Source organism: Cherax quadricarinatus, chromosome 65, assembly GCF_038502225.1.
Source record: "Cherax quadricarinatus isolate ZL_2023a chromosome 65, ASM3850222v1, whole genome shotgun sequence".
Taxonomy (NCBI): Eukaryota; Metazoa; Arthropoda; class Malacostraca; order Decapoda; family Parastacidae; genus Cherax; species Cherax quadricarinatus.
Window position 1 is genome coordinate 11,033,987 of NC_091356.1, and position 16,012 is coordinate 11,049,998.

General features: G+C 50.6%; 1 protein-coding gene across 3 annotated transcripts in view; it reads right to left on the minus strand.

Moving 5' to 3' along the window:
• LOC128700587 (G-protein coupled receptor Mth2-like) overlaps positions 1–16,012 on the minus strand; it is a 197,202-nt gene that overhangs the window by 113,091 nt on the left and 68,099 nt on the right. Inside the window, exon 2 of one of the 3 annotated variants that reach the window (XM_070098935.1) lies at positions 1–334. This exon is cut by the window's left edge and continues 9 nt beyond it. In XM_070098935.1, coding sequence (XP_069955036.1) covers positions 1–136 — 136 coding nt within the window. In that variant the 5' untranslated portion in view covers positions 137–334. Of the gene's footprint in view, positions 335–16,012 lie in introns of those variants that run through there. The other 2 variants (XM_070098934.1, XM_070098936.1) reach the window with 2 other exon arrangements.

Below are 16,012 nucleotides of genomic sequence, written 5' to 3' on the forward strand. Positions count from 1 at the left end.
CGGTCAGCAGGGGAGCGGTCAGCAAGAGCAGCAGGGTGAGGCAGGGGGCGAGGAAGGGTGTGAGCAGGAGGGAGCACCACCCCCCGCACCGCACCAGAGAGCATCTAGCTCCTGGACCCCGCCCCTGAACCGCCATCCTCACCGGCAGGAATGCTTCCCCTCCGCCAGGTGGGTACTGCGAGTACTGATTACCAAATCAGAGTCCACGTCTTCATTTGTTGACTGAGGGAACTTTTCAATGCGTCTATGAATTTCCACTTCGACAATGTGTAAATCCTTTAGGATGATCTATACATTAGTCTGGTATTTAGCTCATGGCAGCTTTCCTTCCCATCTGGAATGAAAAAAAAACTGGTGTTAAGTTCACTAATTATTATAATAGTGATAAACAATATTAGTAAGATCAGACATAAGACGCGAGTGCAACAGAGAGATCAAGACTGCAGGATAGAACACCTTCTATCAAGGCTGGGGGACTGAACACCTTCTATCAAGACTGCAGGATAGAACACCTTCTATCAAGGCTGGGGGACTGAACACCTTCTATCAAGGCTGGGGGACTGAACACCTTCTATCAAGGCTGGGGGACTGAACACCTTCTATCAAGGCTGGGGGACTGAACACCTACTATCAAGACTGCAGGATAGAACACCTTCTATCAAGGCTGGGGGACTGAACACCTTCTATCAAGACTGCTGGATAGAACACCTTCTATCAAGGCTGGGGGACTGAACACCTTCTATCAAGGCTGGGGGACTGAACACCTTCTATCAAGACTGCTGGATAGAACACCTTCTATCAAGGCTGGGGGACTGAACACCTTCTATCAAGACTGCAGGATAGAACACCTTCTATCAAGGCTGGGGGACTGAACACCTTCTATCAAGACTGCTGGATAGAACACCTTCTATCAAGGCTGGGGGACTGAACACCTTCTATCAAGACTGCAGGATAGAACACCTTCTATCAAGGCTGGGGGACTGAACACCTTCTATCAAGACTGCTGGATAGAACACCTTCTATCAAGGCTGGGGGACTGAACACCTTCTATCAAGACTGCAGGATAGAACACCTTCTATCAAGGCTGGGGGACTGAACACCTTCTATCAAGACTGCAGGATAGAACACCTTCTATCAAGGCTGGGGGACTGAACACCTTCTATCAAGACTGCAGGATAGAACACCTTCTATCAAGGCTGGGGGACTGAACACCTTCTATCAAGACTGCAGGATAGAACACCTTCTATCAAGGCTGGGGGACTGAACACCTTCTATCAAGACTGTAGGATAGAACACCTTCTATCAAGGCTGGGGGACTGAACACCTTCTATCAAGACTGCAGGATAGAACACCTTCTATCAAGGCTGGGGGACTGAACACCTTCTATCAAGACTGCAGGATAGAACACCTTCTATCAAGGCTGGGGGACTGAACACCTTCTATCAAGACTGCAGGATAGAACACCTTCTATCAAGGCTGGGGGACTGAACACCTTCTATCAAGACTGCAGGATAGAACACCTTCTATCAAGGCTGGGGGACTGAACACCTTCTATCAAGACTGCAGGATAGAACACCTTCTATCAAGGCTGGGGGACTGAACACCTTCTATCAAGGCTGAGGGACTGAACACCTTCTATCAAGACTGCAGGATAGAACACCTTCTATCAAGGCTGGGGACTGAACACCTTCTATCAAGACTGCAGGATAGAATACCTTCTATCAAGGCTGGGGGACTGAACACCTTCTATCAAGACTGCAGGATAGAACACCTTCTATCAAGGCTGGGGGACTGAACACCTTCTATCAAGACTGCAGGATAGAATACCTTCTATCAAGGCTGGGGGACTGAACACCTTCTATCAAGACTGCAGGATAGAACACCTTCTATCAAGGCTGGGGGACTGAACACCTTATATCAAGACTGCAGGAGAGAACACCTTCTATCAAGGCTGGGGGATTCAACACCTTCTATCAAGACTGCAGGATAGAACACCTTCTATCAAGGCTGGGGGATTGAACACCTTCTATCAAGGCTGGGGGACTGAACACCTTCTATCAAGACTGCAGGAGAGAACACCTTCTATCAAGGCTGGGGGATTGAACACCTTCTATCAAGACTGCAGGATAGAACACCTTCTATCAAGACTGCAGGATAGAACACCTTCTATCAAGGCTGGGGGATAGAACACCTTCTATCAAGGCTGGGGGACTGAACACCTTCTATCAACACTGCAGGAGAGAACACCTTCTATCAAGGCTGGGGAATTGAACACCTTCTATCAAGACTGCAGGATAGAACACCTTCTATCAAGGCTGGGGGACTGAACACCTTCTATCAAGACTGCAGGAGAGAACACCTTCTATCAAGGCTGGGGGATTGAACACCTTCTATCAAGACTGCAGGATAGAACACCTATCAAGGCTGGGGGACTGAACGCCTATCAAGATTGGGGGACGAAACACTTTGTATCAAGACTAGAGGACTGAACACCTTATACCAAGGCTGAGGAACTGATTACCTCATCTGTTATCTCCTGTATATTTCTATACTGAATCGAAAGAAGCCATTTGTTGGCAAAACGTCTTCGTAACAAAGATACCCAGTGATCTGAGTGGTCTGGCATGGACCGAAACGTCCTAAAGCGAATTTTCAGTGAACTGTTCCAGCCAAGGCAGCGTGATGTTTCACTCTTTCAAGGTTCGTAGGTGTTACACATGTGTTTCTGTTCCTTCTTTATTTTATTTCACCACTTCCCCTTTCACGCACGTCGGTGCGCTTGCTCTCCCTCTGTGGGTTTCTAGCTCTCTTGCAGTGCTCCCCTTCCTTTGTATTTGACTGGCTCGTCTTCCTTATTTCCCACTTCTACCACTACCACTACTACTACCTCTTCTTCTTCTACTACATCCACTGATGAAATTAGACACATGTGCGGCGTCTGGTTGTCTTTGTTGTGGACGTTTCGCCATCCAGTGGCTGGCTGGATGGCGAAACGTCTACGGTGGGGATGCCCGGGTGTTGTGCATGTGTCATTTCATCCTGTCGGTATTATATACAATTCTTGTACTACTACTACTACTACTTCTACCACTACTACTACCTCCACCTCTTCCTGCCTATATATAGCCGTTCTGCTCCTCCTCTGTTAGTGTGACTTTGTCAATGGTCCAAGTCGGACCGAAACGTCGTCGTAAGCTTCTGTCTTTTATGTGCGGGTTATTTGTGTATTGTGTAATGTCTTATTCTTAAGTGCAGTGAGCTACTAATAAAATAGATTCTGAACACTTGTTAATGCTCACTAGTAACCACTTCTGCTGAAGATGATCCCTTCCGGGATCCTCTTCAGCAGGCTTGCTGAGTACCAGGCTTGCTGGGTGCCAGGCTTGCTGGGTGCCAGGCTTGCTGGGTGCCAGGCTTGCTGGGTGCCAGGTTTGCTGGGTGCCAGGCTTGCTGAGTACCAGGCTTGCTGGGTGCCAGGCTTGCTGGGTGCCAGGCTTGCTGGGTGCCAGGCTTGCTGGGTGCCAGGTTTGCTGGGTGCCAGGCTTGCTGAGTACCAGGCTTGCTGGATGCCAGGCTTGCTGGGTGCCAAGCTTGCTGGGTGCCAGGCCTGCTGGGTGCCAGGCTTGCTGGGTGCCAGGCTTGCTGAGTACCAGGCTTGCTTGTTGCCAGGCTTGCTGGGTGCCAGGCTTGCTGGGTGCCAGGCTTGCTGGGTGCCAGACTTGCTGGGTGCCATTCTTGCTCGGTGCCATTCTTGCTGGGTGCCATTCTTGCTGGGTGCCATTCTTGCCGGGTGCCATTCTTGCTTGGTGCCAGGCTTGCTGGGTGCCAGGCTTGCTGGGTGCAATTCTTGCTGGGTGCCATTCTTGCTCGGTGCCATTCTTGCCCGGTGCCATTCTTGCTGGGTGCCAGGCTTGCTGGGTGCCATTCTTGCTTGGTGCCAGGCTTGCTGGGTGCCAGGTTTGCTGGGTGCCAGGCTTGCTGAGTGTCAGACTTGCCGGGTGCCAGGCTTGCTGGGTGCCAGTCTTGCTGGGTGCCAGGCTTGCTGGGTGCCAGGCTTGCTGAGTGCCAGGCTTGCCGGGTGCCAGGCTTGCTGGGTGCCAGGCTTGCTGAGTGCCAGGCTTGCCGGGTGCCAGGCTTGCTAGGTGCCAGACTTGCTGGGTGCCATTCTTGCTGAGTGCCAGGCTTGCTGGGTGCCATGTTTGCTGGGTGCCAGGCTTGCTGAGTGTCAGACTTGCCGGATGCCAGGCTTGCTGGGTGCCATTCTTGCTGGGTGCCAGGCTTGCTGGGTGCCAGGCTTGCTGGGTGCCAGGCTTGCTGAGTGCCAGGCTTGCCGGGTGCCAGGCTTGCTGGGTGCCAGACTTGCTGGGTGCCAGGCTTGCCTGGTGCCAGGTTTGCTGAGTGCCAGGCTTGCCAAGTGCCAGGCTTTCTTGGTGCCAGGCTTGCTGGGTGCCAGGCTTCCTGGGTGCCAGGCTTGCTGAGTGATAGACTTGCTAGGTGCCAGGCTTGCTGGGTATCATTCATGCTGGGTGCCAGGCTTGCTGGGTGCCAGGCTTGCTGGGTGCCAGGCTTGCCGGATGCCAGGCTTGCTGGGTGCCAGTTTTGCTGGGTGCCAGGCTTGCTGGGTGCCAGACTTGCGGTTTGCCAGGCTTGCCTGGTGCCAGGTTTGCTGGGTGCCAGTCTTGCTGAGTGCCAGGCTTGCCGGGTGCCAGGCTTGCTGGGTGCCAGACTTGCTGGGTGCCAGACTTGCCTGGTGCCAGGCTTGCTGAGTGCCAGTCTTGCAGGGTGCCAGGCTTGCGTGGTGCCAGGCTTGCTGGGTGCCAGGCTTGCTTGGTGCCAGGCTTGCTGGGTGCCAGGTTTGCTGGGTGCCAGGCTTGCTGAGTGCCAGGCTTGCCGGGTACCAGGCTTGCTGGGTGCCAGACTTGCTGGGTGCCAGGCTTGCTGAGTGCCAGGCTTGCCGGGTGCCAGACTTGCTGGGTGCCAGGCTTGCTGAGTGCCAGGCTTGCCGGGTGCCAGGCTTGCTGGGTGCCAGGCTTGCTGAGTGCCAGGCTTGCCGGGTACCAGGCTTGCTGGGTGTCAGACTTGCTGGGTGCCAGGCTTGCCTGGTGCCAGGCTTGCTGGGTGCCAGTCTTGCTGAGTGCCAGGCTTGCCGGGTGCCAGGCTTGCAGGGTGCCAGACTTGCTGGGTGCCAGGCTTTCCTGGTGCCAGGCTTGCCGGGTGCCAGGCTTGCTTGGTGCCAGGCTTGCTGAGTGCCTGGCTTGCTGAGTGCCAGGCTTGCTGAGCGCCAGGCTTGCTGAGTGCCAGGCTTGCTGGGTGCCAGGCTTGCTGAGTGCCAGGCTTGCTGAGTGCCAGGCTTGCTGAGTGCCAGCCTTGCTGAGTGCTAGGCTTGCTGAGTGCCAGGCTTGCTGAGTGCCAGGCTTGCTGGGTGCCAGACTTGCTTGGTGCCAGGCTTGCTGGGTGCCAGTCTTGCTGAGTGACAGGGTTGCTGAGTGCCAGGCTTGCTGAGTGCCAGGCTTGCTGGGTGTCAGGCTTGATTGGTGCCAGGCTTGCTGGGTGCAATGCTTGCTGGGTGCCAGGCTTCCTGAGTACCAGGCTTGCTGGGTGCCAGGCTTGCTGAGTGCCAGGCTTGCTGGGTGCCAGGCTTGCTGGGTGCCAGGCTTGCTGAGTGCCAGGCTTGCTGAGTGCCAGGCTTGCTGAGCGTCAGGCTTACTGGGTGCCAAGCTTGCTGAATGCCAAGCTTGCTGAGTGCCAGGCTTGCTGAGTGCCAGGCTTGCTGAGTGCCAGGCTTGCTGAGTGCCAAATTTGCTGAGTGCCAGGCTTGCTGAGTGCCAGGCTTGCTGAGTGCCAGGCTTGCTGAGTACCAGGCTTGCTGAGTGCCAGGCTTGCTGAGTGCCAAACTTACTGAGTGCCAGGCTTGCTGAGTGCCAGGCTTGCTGGGTGCCAGGCTTGCTGGGTGCCAGGCTTGCTGAGTGCCAGGCTTGCTGAGTGCCAGACTTGCTGAGTGCCAGGCTTGCTGAGTGCCAGGCTTGCTGAGCGTCAGGCTTACTGGGTGCCAAGCTTGCTGAATGCCAAGCTTGCTGAGTGCCAGGCTTGCTGAGTGCCAGGCTTGCTGAGTGCCAGGCTTGCTGAGTGCCAAATTTGCTGAGTGCCAGGCTTGCTGAGTGCCAGGCTTGCTGAGTGCCAGGCTTGCTGAGTACCAGGCTTGCTGAGTGCCAGGCTTGCTGAGTGCCAAACTTACTGAGTGCCAGGCTTGCTGAGTGCCAGGCTTGCTGAGTGCCAGGCTTGCTGAGTGCCAGGCTTGCTGAGTGCCAGGCTTGCTGAGTGCCAGGCTTGCTGAGTGCCAGGCTTGCTGAGTGCCAGGCTTGCTGAGTGCCAGGCTTGCTGAGTGCCAGGCTTGCTGAGTGCCAGGCTTGCTGAGTACCAGGCTTGCTGAGTACCAGGCTTGCTGAGTGCCAGGCTTGCTGAGTGCCAAACTTACTGAGTGCCAGGCTTGCTGAGTGCCAGGCTTGCTGAGTGCCAGGCTTGCTGAGTGCCAGGCTTGCTGAGTGCCAGGCTTGCTGAGTGCCAGGCTTGCTGAGTGCCAGGCTTGCTGAGTGCCAGGCTTGCTGAGTGCCAGGCTCGCTGAGTGCCAGGCTTGCTGAGTGCCAGGCTTGCTGAGTGCCAGGCTTGCTGGGTGCCAGGCTTGCTGAGTGCCAGGCTTGCTGAGTGCCAGGCTTGCTGAGTGCCAGGCTTGCTGAGTGCCAGGCTTGCTGAGTGCCAGGCTTGCTGAGTGCCAGGCTTGCTGAGTGCCAGGCTTGCTGAGTGCCAGGCTTGCTGAGTGCCAGGCTTGCTGGGTGCCAGGCTTGCTGGGTGCCAGGCTTGCTGAGTGCCAGGCTTGCTGAGTGCCAGGCTTGCTGAGTGCCAGGCTTGCTGAGTGCCAGGCTTGCTGAGTGCCAGGCTTGCTGGGTGCCAGGCTTGCTGGGTGCCAGGCTTGCTGAGTGCCAGGCTTGCTGGGTGCCAGGCTTGCTGAGTGCCAGGCTTGCTGGGTGCCAGGCTTGCTGGGTGCCAGGCTTGCTGGGTGCCAGGCTTGCTGAGTGCCAGGCTTGCTGAGTGCCAGGCTTGCTGAGTGCCAGGCTTGCTGAGTGCCAGGCTTGCTGAGTGCCAGGCTTGCTGAGTGCCAGGCTTGCTGGGTGCCAGGCTTGCTGGGTGCCAGGCTTGCTGAGTGCCAGGCTTGCTGGGTGCCAGGCTTGCTGGGTGCCAGGCTTGCTGAGTGCCAGGCTTGCTGGGTGCCAGGCTTGCTGAGTGCCAGGCTTGCTGAGTGCCAGGCTTGCTGAAAACCTGCCTGACGGTTTTCATCAGAATTTTATTTTCTCTCCTACACAACTGGCGTTATGTTAGGTAAAAGGTCACAAGTGCAACTAATGCGACAACGTTTCGCTCTCCAGGAGTTTAATCAAGCCGTTATCTGGAGAGCAAAACGTTGCCACAATAAAACGTGACAGTTGCATTTGTGTCTTGTTTCCTAACATATTGTCAGTAATTCTACCCAGACTATTACACAATTAGCTTTATCAAGTCACAAACAGATCTGTGTGGGCGAAACGTCTATGAAGAACCTTATTATACCGCATCTGTGACTCTTTTTCCTCTTCATCGTGTCGATATTTTATGCAATTTCTTTGTAACTAATACAAGTGTCAGATCAACTACTCTGTGATGGCTGTGTTGACGTGCTGGATGTAGCAACAACAGTCTGGATGATCATGGACTCCAAAGGCAGCACTCACAGGTATATCACTGGTGATAAGTTGTGTTTCGAAGTCAACATGGGGGTGTTGGTGTTGAGGAAGGGCTCTTGATTCATGGAAATAGAGCTACACTCTACATATCTGACTCAAATCTGAAGGCCCAGGTATTGTACAACTCATTCGGATTTAGCGCTTCCCAAAAATTGCAATAAGTGGAAGTGTTTCCAAGTGACAGTGGGGGGAGACATTGGAGGTGGTGACCCTGTGTCAGTGGGAGGAGACAGTGGAGGTGGTGACCCTGTGTCAGTGGGAGGAGACAGTGGAGGTGGTGACCCTGTGTCAGTGGGAGGAGACAGTGGAGGTGGTGACCCTGTGTCAGTGGGAGGAGACAGTGGTGGTGGTGGCCCCGTGTCAGTGGGGGGAGACAGTGGAGGTGGTGACCCTGTGTCAGTGGGAGGAGACAGTGGAGGTGGTGACCCTGTGTCAGTGGGAGGAGACAGTGGAGGTGGTGACCCTGTGTCAGTGGGAGGAGACAATGGTGGTGGTGGCCCCGTGTCAGTGGGAGGAAACAGTGGAGGTGGTGACCCTGTGTCAGTGGGAGGAGACAATGGTGGTGGTGGCCCCGTGTCAGTGGGAGACAGTGGTAGTGACCCTGTGTCATTGGGAGGAGACAGTGGTGGTGGTGATCTCGTGTCAGTGGGAGACAGTGGTGGTGGTGGTGACCCCGTGTCAGTGGGAGGAGGCAGTGGTGGTGGTGGTGACCCCGTGTCAGTGGAAGGAGACAGTGGTGGTGGTGGTGACCCCGTGTCAATGAGAGGAGACAGTGGGATGGTGACTCTCTGTCAGTGTGAAGAGACAGTGTTGGTGGTGACCTCGTGTCAGTGGAAGGAGACAGTGGAGTGGTGACCCCGTGTCTGTGGGAGGAGACAGATGGTGGCGGTGGTAACCCTGTATCAATGGGAGGGGACAGTGGTGGGGGTGGTGACCCTGTGTCAATGGGAGGAGACAGTGGTGGTGGTGGTGATCCTGTGTCAGTGGGAGGAAACAGTTGCACTTGTGTCTTTTTACCTAACATAGCCTGGTGTGGGCCAGTAGGCCTGTTGCAGTGCTTCTCCCTTCTGGTGTTTTTATATCATAAGTGTGGAGAAAGAGACAGATCATGGCCATGGTAGTGAGGAGCCATATCAGGGGCCGTTGAGGTGAATGGTCAGGTCAGTGGGCCATGGTACAAAGGAGGAGGGACAGATCATGGCTATGGTAGTGAGGAGTCATGTCAGGGGCCACTGAGGTGAATGGTGAGTTCAGGGGGCCATAGTGTGGAAGAGGAGGGGCAGATGACGGCCATGGTAGTGAGGAGTCATGTCAAGGGCCATTGAGGTGAATGGTCAGGTCAGGGGGCCATGGATTTCTGGCACCAGTGCCTCCCAGACACATACTGGGCGTCTCCGCCACTCTTCGAAGGGAGAAATAAATGTCACTCTCCTTATGCACCGGTGTTACAAGACCTGCTTGGCAGGTGGTCGTTTGATCTGGGTCTGTTGGCGAGTCAACTTCTTCAATGTTTCGAAATCAGGTGTTGAAGGAAAGAGAAACGCTGCTAAATAAGGGTTTACAGGGGCCAAGTTTCGCTCTGTCGAAGCTTCATCAAGTCATGGTCCTCTTTAAGCAACCGGTTCTCACTCTAGATTGGAATATTGTTGCACAGGTCCATTTGAAGGCAAAGGAAATTGCAGAGTTTCTTTATGTACATAAAAGCTTCACTGAATGTTTAAATTCCGTCAGACACCTAAATTACTGGGAATGTTTGAAGACCCTCGAAGTGTACTACTCGGAAAGTAGACGAGAAAGATACATGATGATGTACACCTGAGAAATTCTGGAGTGATAGGTACCAATTCTGCACACTGAAATCACTTCCTATGCAAGCAAGAGTCTCTAGGCAGACAGCATCAAATGCCCACGGTAGGGGTGCAGTGAGTACACTAAGAGATTACTCGTTAAGTGTAAGGGGACCAAAGATGTTTAAACACTGTACCAACAGACCTCTAGCTGTTTTTAGAGGGAACTTATCAAGTTTCTTAATTTAGTTTTCCCAGATAATCATTTTATAATTGTGTGTGTATGTGTGTGTTTGGGTGTTGGGGGGGGGAGGTATAGGTAATTACAAACGCACGCACCTCCACCCACAGTCAACAATCTAGGTCCAAATCAAGAACAGCCTCACCCACACTGAGTACGTCAACAACAGGAGAGCACATGCCCAGCAGCACACATAAGCTCATAATGCAAAGTTGAAGAGAGAGCAATACACGGCGCTTCAGAGGCAGCTGACAGTCTCATCATCATTAGTGAGGTGTATCAACAATAACCAGAGAGCAGTCGTGTTACAGAGTCACCGGCTTCTACCTCAGGGCCATCGGGCACTCACGTCAGGACCACAGGCAGCCACTGCAGGGTCAACGTCACCTACTCCAAGGCTAGCAGTGCCCACCTCAAAGCCTATGGCACCCATCTGCGTATCAACGGCACGGTGAGAGGTATGTATATATATATTTAGCCCCCGAAACAGTTAGATTAATTGTAATCCTCATACCCATTCTTTGTACGGTAAACTCAAGAACACTTGGATGCACAAAAAGCCTAGGAACTAGAATATAAAAGGGAGAGAGGAGTACATCCAGATTTATATCTACAAAGACATCAGAGGACATTAATAACTTGTTCAACTAAAATCTCTGTGTCACAGATATTTACATCCCACTCATGTTAATAAGACAGTATGAGGTTAATGATGTTTTACTGAGACCACGTTTCGTCCACTAGAGACTTTATCAGTTGATATAAAGTCCCTGGTGAGCGAAACGTCTTCTCAATAAAATGGCATCAACTGCAAATTGTATCTTATTAGCACACTTATCGGTATATTAATACCATTGACATATTTCCCTCGTATGGCCTAGCCCAGAAAAGAGTCACGTCTTCACCTTGTTTTTATATGGGAAGCGCTAAACCCGTCTGGGTCATATAGCAAAGCCTTCAGCAGCGGTGAGACGTGGGCGACCTTGCTGGCATGTACAAGGCCATTGGTATCAAGGTACCACAGCTGGTTCCACTTCTCGGAGAGGGAGAAGGCAGCTTCTACACCACAAGACGGGCAGTAGACAGCAACTACACTCTCGCTGTACCCTTCTTAAGAGCATCACTCCATCAGAAGGGCAATCAATCAGGTTCATACAGTGTAACAGTAATACTGTCAAGTCAGTTAAGCAGAAGGAATCTCTGGCCCACACCAGACTCCATCCTCTTCATATTCCCTATTTGCGTGTTTCATAACAATAGAGAGTGAGAGAGAGAGAGAGAGAGAGAGAGAGAGAGAGAGAGAGAGAGAGAGAGAGAGAGAGAGAGAGAGAGAGAGAGAGAGAGAGAGAGAGAGAGAGAGAGAGAGAGAGATAGAGAGAGAGTCATAAAAGAGCTCAGGAGTATTACACCAGGCCTTAGGGAGGACTTAGCCAGGACCAAACACCTATACCTCTCAAAGACCCGCCGAAGACACCAACTCTTCCGCCCAACACAACAACTCACCTTACCCTTCACAGCATATTTGTCCTCCTCTTTGTCTTTAATAAGGAATGTAGAGAAAGTATGATAATGTGATATATCTAAATTTGCTGGAAAACAAATGAGACATAAACTGTAAATATGTTTCAGATGAACCCCTTTTGTGGGCCTAGTTTCTAAGCCTTTTGTGTATCCATATGCTCTTGCACTACCATCCATAGGATGAATATGGGGAGCATAATAAATAAACTAGCCACTACCATCCACAGGATGGATATGGAGTACACAGTAAACTAGCCACTATCATCCACAGGATGGATATGGAGTACACAGTAAACTAGCCACTATCATCCACAGGATGGATATGGGGTACACAGTAAACTAGCCACTACCATCCACAGGATGGATATGGGGTACACAGTAAACTAGCCACTACCATCTAGAAGATGGATATGGGATGGATAGTAAACTAGCCACTACCATCTAGAGGATGGATATGGGGTACACAGTAAACTAGCCACTACCATCCACAGGATGGATATGGGGTACACAGTAAACTAGCCACTACCATCCACAGGATGGATATGGGGTGGACAGTAAACTAGCCACTACCATCCACAGGATGGATATGGGATGGACAGTAAACTAGCCACTACCATCCAGAGGATGGATATGGGATACACAGTAAACTAGCCACTACCATCCACAGGATGGATATGGGGTACACAGTAAACTAGCCACTACCATCCACAGGATGGATATGGGGTACACAGTAAACTAGCCACTACCATCCATAGGATGGATATGGGGTACACAGTAAACTAGCCACTACCATCCACAGGATGGATATGGGGTACACAGTAAACTAGCCACTACCATCCACAGGATGGATATGGGGTACACAGTAAACTAGCCACTACCATCCACAGGATGGATATGGGGTACACAGTAAACTAGCCACTACCATCCACAGGATGGATATGGGGTACACAGTAAACTAGCCACTACCATCCACAGGATGGATATGGGGTACACAGTAAACTAGCCACTACCATCCACAGGATGGATATGGGGTACACAGTAAACTAGCCACTACCATCCACAGGATGGATATGGGGTACACAGTAAACTAGCCACTACCATCCACAGGATGGATATGGGGTACACAGTAAACTAGCCACTACCATCCACAGGATGGATATGGAGTACACAGTAAACTAGCCACTACCATCCATAGGATGGATATGGGGTACACAGTAAACTAGCCACTACCATCCACAGGATGGATATGGGGTACACAGTAAACTAGCCACTACCATCCACAGGATGGATATGGGGTACACAGTAAACTAGCCACTACCATCCACAGGATGGATATGGGGTACACAGTAAACTAGCCACTACCATCCACAGGATAGATATGGGGTACACAGTAAACTAGCCACTACCATCCACAGGATGGATATGGGGTACACAGTAAACTAGCCACTACCATCCACAGGATGGATATGGGGTACACAGTAAACTAGCCACTACCATCCACAGGATGGATATGGGGTACACAGTAAACTAGCCACTACCATCCACAGGATGGATATGGGGTACACAGTAAACTAGCCACTACCATCCACAGGATGGATATGGGGTACACAGTAAACTAGCCACTACCATCCACAGGATAGATATGTGGTACACAGTAAACTAGCCACTACCATCCACAGGATGGATATGGGGTACACAGTAAACTAGCCACTACCATCCACAGGATGGATATGGGGTACACAGTAAACTAGCCACTACCATCCATAGGATGGATATGGGGTACACAGTAAACTAGCCACTACCATCCACAGGATAGATATGGGGTACACAGTAAACTAGCCACTACCATCCACAGGATAGATATGGGGTACACAGTAAACTAGCCACTACCATCCACAGGATAGATATGGGGTACACAGTAAACTAGCCACTACCATCCACAGGATGGATATGGGGTACACAGTAAACTAGCCACTACCATCCACAGGATGGATATGGGGTACACAGTAAACTAGCCACTACCATCCACAGGATGGATATGGGGTACACAGTAAACTAGCCACTACCATCCACAGGATGGATAGTACACAGATAGATATGGGGTACACAGTAAACTAGCCACTACCATCCACAGGATGGATATGGGGTACACAGTAAACTAGCCACTACCACCCACAGGATGGATATGGGGTACACAGTAAACTAGCCACTACCATCCATAGGATGGATATGGGGTACACAGTAAACTAGCCACTACCATCCACAGGATAGATATGGGGTACACAGTAAACTAGCCACTACCATCCACAGGATAGATATGGGGTACACAGTAAACTAGCCACTACCATCCACAGGATAGATATGGGGTACACAGTAAACTAGCCACTACCATCCACAGGATGGATATGGGGTACACAGTAAACTAGCCACTACCATCCACAGGATGGATATGGGGTACACAGTAAACTAGCCACTACCATCCACAGGATGGATATGGGGTACACAGTAAACTAGCCACTACCATCCACAGGATGGATATGGGGTACACAGTAAACTAGCCACTACCATCCACAGGATGGATATGGGGTACACAGTAAACTAGCCACTACCATCCACAGGATGGATATGGGGTACACAGTAAACTAGCCACTACCATCCACAGGATAGATATGTGGTACACAGTAAACTAGCCACTACCATCCACAGGATGGATATGGGGTACACAGTAAACTAGCCACTACCATCCACAGGATGGATATGGGGTACACAGTAAACTAGCCACTACCATCCACAGGATGGATATGGGGTACACAGTAAACTAGCCACTACCATCCACAGGATGGATATGGGGTGCACATTCAACCAGCCTCTTCGTGGGTTAAAATCATGGGGAAGCACTGAACCCATACCATCTTTTCTAGGAAGCATGGGTTAGATTCCCGCACTGACTCTGCTCAAGTAGTTACGTACTAGGAAAAAAAATTCATACGCAATGCGTATGAGGTCGCCAGGGTGTCAAGTCGCCAGCTCGGGAGGGAGGTGTTGGCAACGCTGTTTAATGTCTTTAGCAGAGCCTTTGCAGAACTTGTCGACCTGTGCGTTGATTTGTTGACCTGTGCGTTGATCTGTCGACCTGTGCGTTGATTTGTTGACCTGTGCGTTGATCTGTCGACCTGTGCGTCGATTTGTCGACCTGTGTTGATTTAATGACCTGTGCGTTGATCTGTCGACCTGCGCGTTGATCTGTCGACCTGCGCGTTGATCTGTCGACCTGTGCATTGATCTGTCGACTTGTGCGTCGACCTGTCGACTCATCCAACTCATCTTTATCACACAAAATATATAATAACAACAAATCTCCAATTCTGACACATGTGCAACGTTTTGGTAACTTTTATTATAAAACGTTTCGCTCACTGGGAGCATTTTCACTCCAAATTATTTGGAGTGAAAAAATCTCCTGGTGAGAGAAACGTTCATTAATTAGATACGAATAGTTCGCTAAAAACTTCGTAAGTTTAGGAGTTTTTAATTCATAATTTACGGATTTTTTTTACAATATGCATCTTAATTTTAGTGGACAATTGTTGCTAAAAATTCCATTCCAAAAATCTGAGACTTTTTTTGAAACGTCAGAATAATTTAAAAAAAATCGAATTTTTAGGAAAGTTTTCAAGAAGAAAATTTTGGAAAAAAAAAAAATCCTCGAGTTGTTTGCTATAGTTTTCGAAAAAATTTGGACTTGTATCATAAGTTATGTAACTGTATTTATACATGTATCTCAATAGACATATGGGCAGCTAAAATTCTAATAGACTTTCATTGTTCACCAGTGTGTCATTCATTTGTTTTTATTCTGTCCAGACGATGGTTTTTCAGCGACCTGAAAAACTTTGCCAACCATTTTCCTTTTTCTGGGAGGGTGTTAGGACACTTACGTAATTTATACCACCCAGCTGGGGGGTAAAAACCATGAATCAAAATGACTTTAAGTGAAGATTTTAATACGAGAGGCAAGAGGAATGTCACAGTGCTGTCTTCTGCTTTATTAACAGCTGTCCTCTGTACCAATAAAACTGTCCTCTGGGCCATTAATAGTTGTCCTCTGTGCTCTTAATAGCTGTTAAGGGTGCAGAGGGCAACTGTTAATGGCTTAGATGACAGTTTTCCATTAGCAACTGCCCTCTGTGCCATTAACAACAGCCCTCTGCAATAGGCTATTAACAACCCTTCTCTGGGCCATTAACAGCTGCCCTCTACGCCATTAGCGGCCTCATCACTTAGTCGCACCGTGTTATCAGACACGGGATAACTCAAGTACTACTCCCTCAGAGGATACCCCCGAGGGGAACCCCCGAGGGAACCCCCCGAGGGAACCCCCCGAGGGGTATCCTCCCCCAGGGGAACCCCCCAGGGAAAAGCCTTTATTTTATTAAAGAGAATTAGATACATCAGCAGTGTGCCACTACCTTATTCTGTACAATAGTTACACAGTGGGAAAAAATCTAGCTGCGTTTCATTCCTGTCATATTCCATCACACAGGAGGTGTCACATAGCGCTGAGATATGTTTGACTGAACTGAGAAATTAGGTGTCCCGTTGTTTGATTGTTAGCGTACTCAGCTCACACAGTGAGGTCCTAGGCTCGATCCCCGGTACGGGTGGAAACATTAGGACTTTTTTACTAA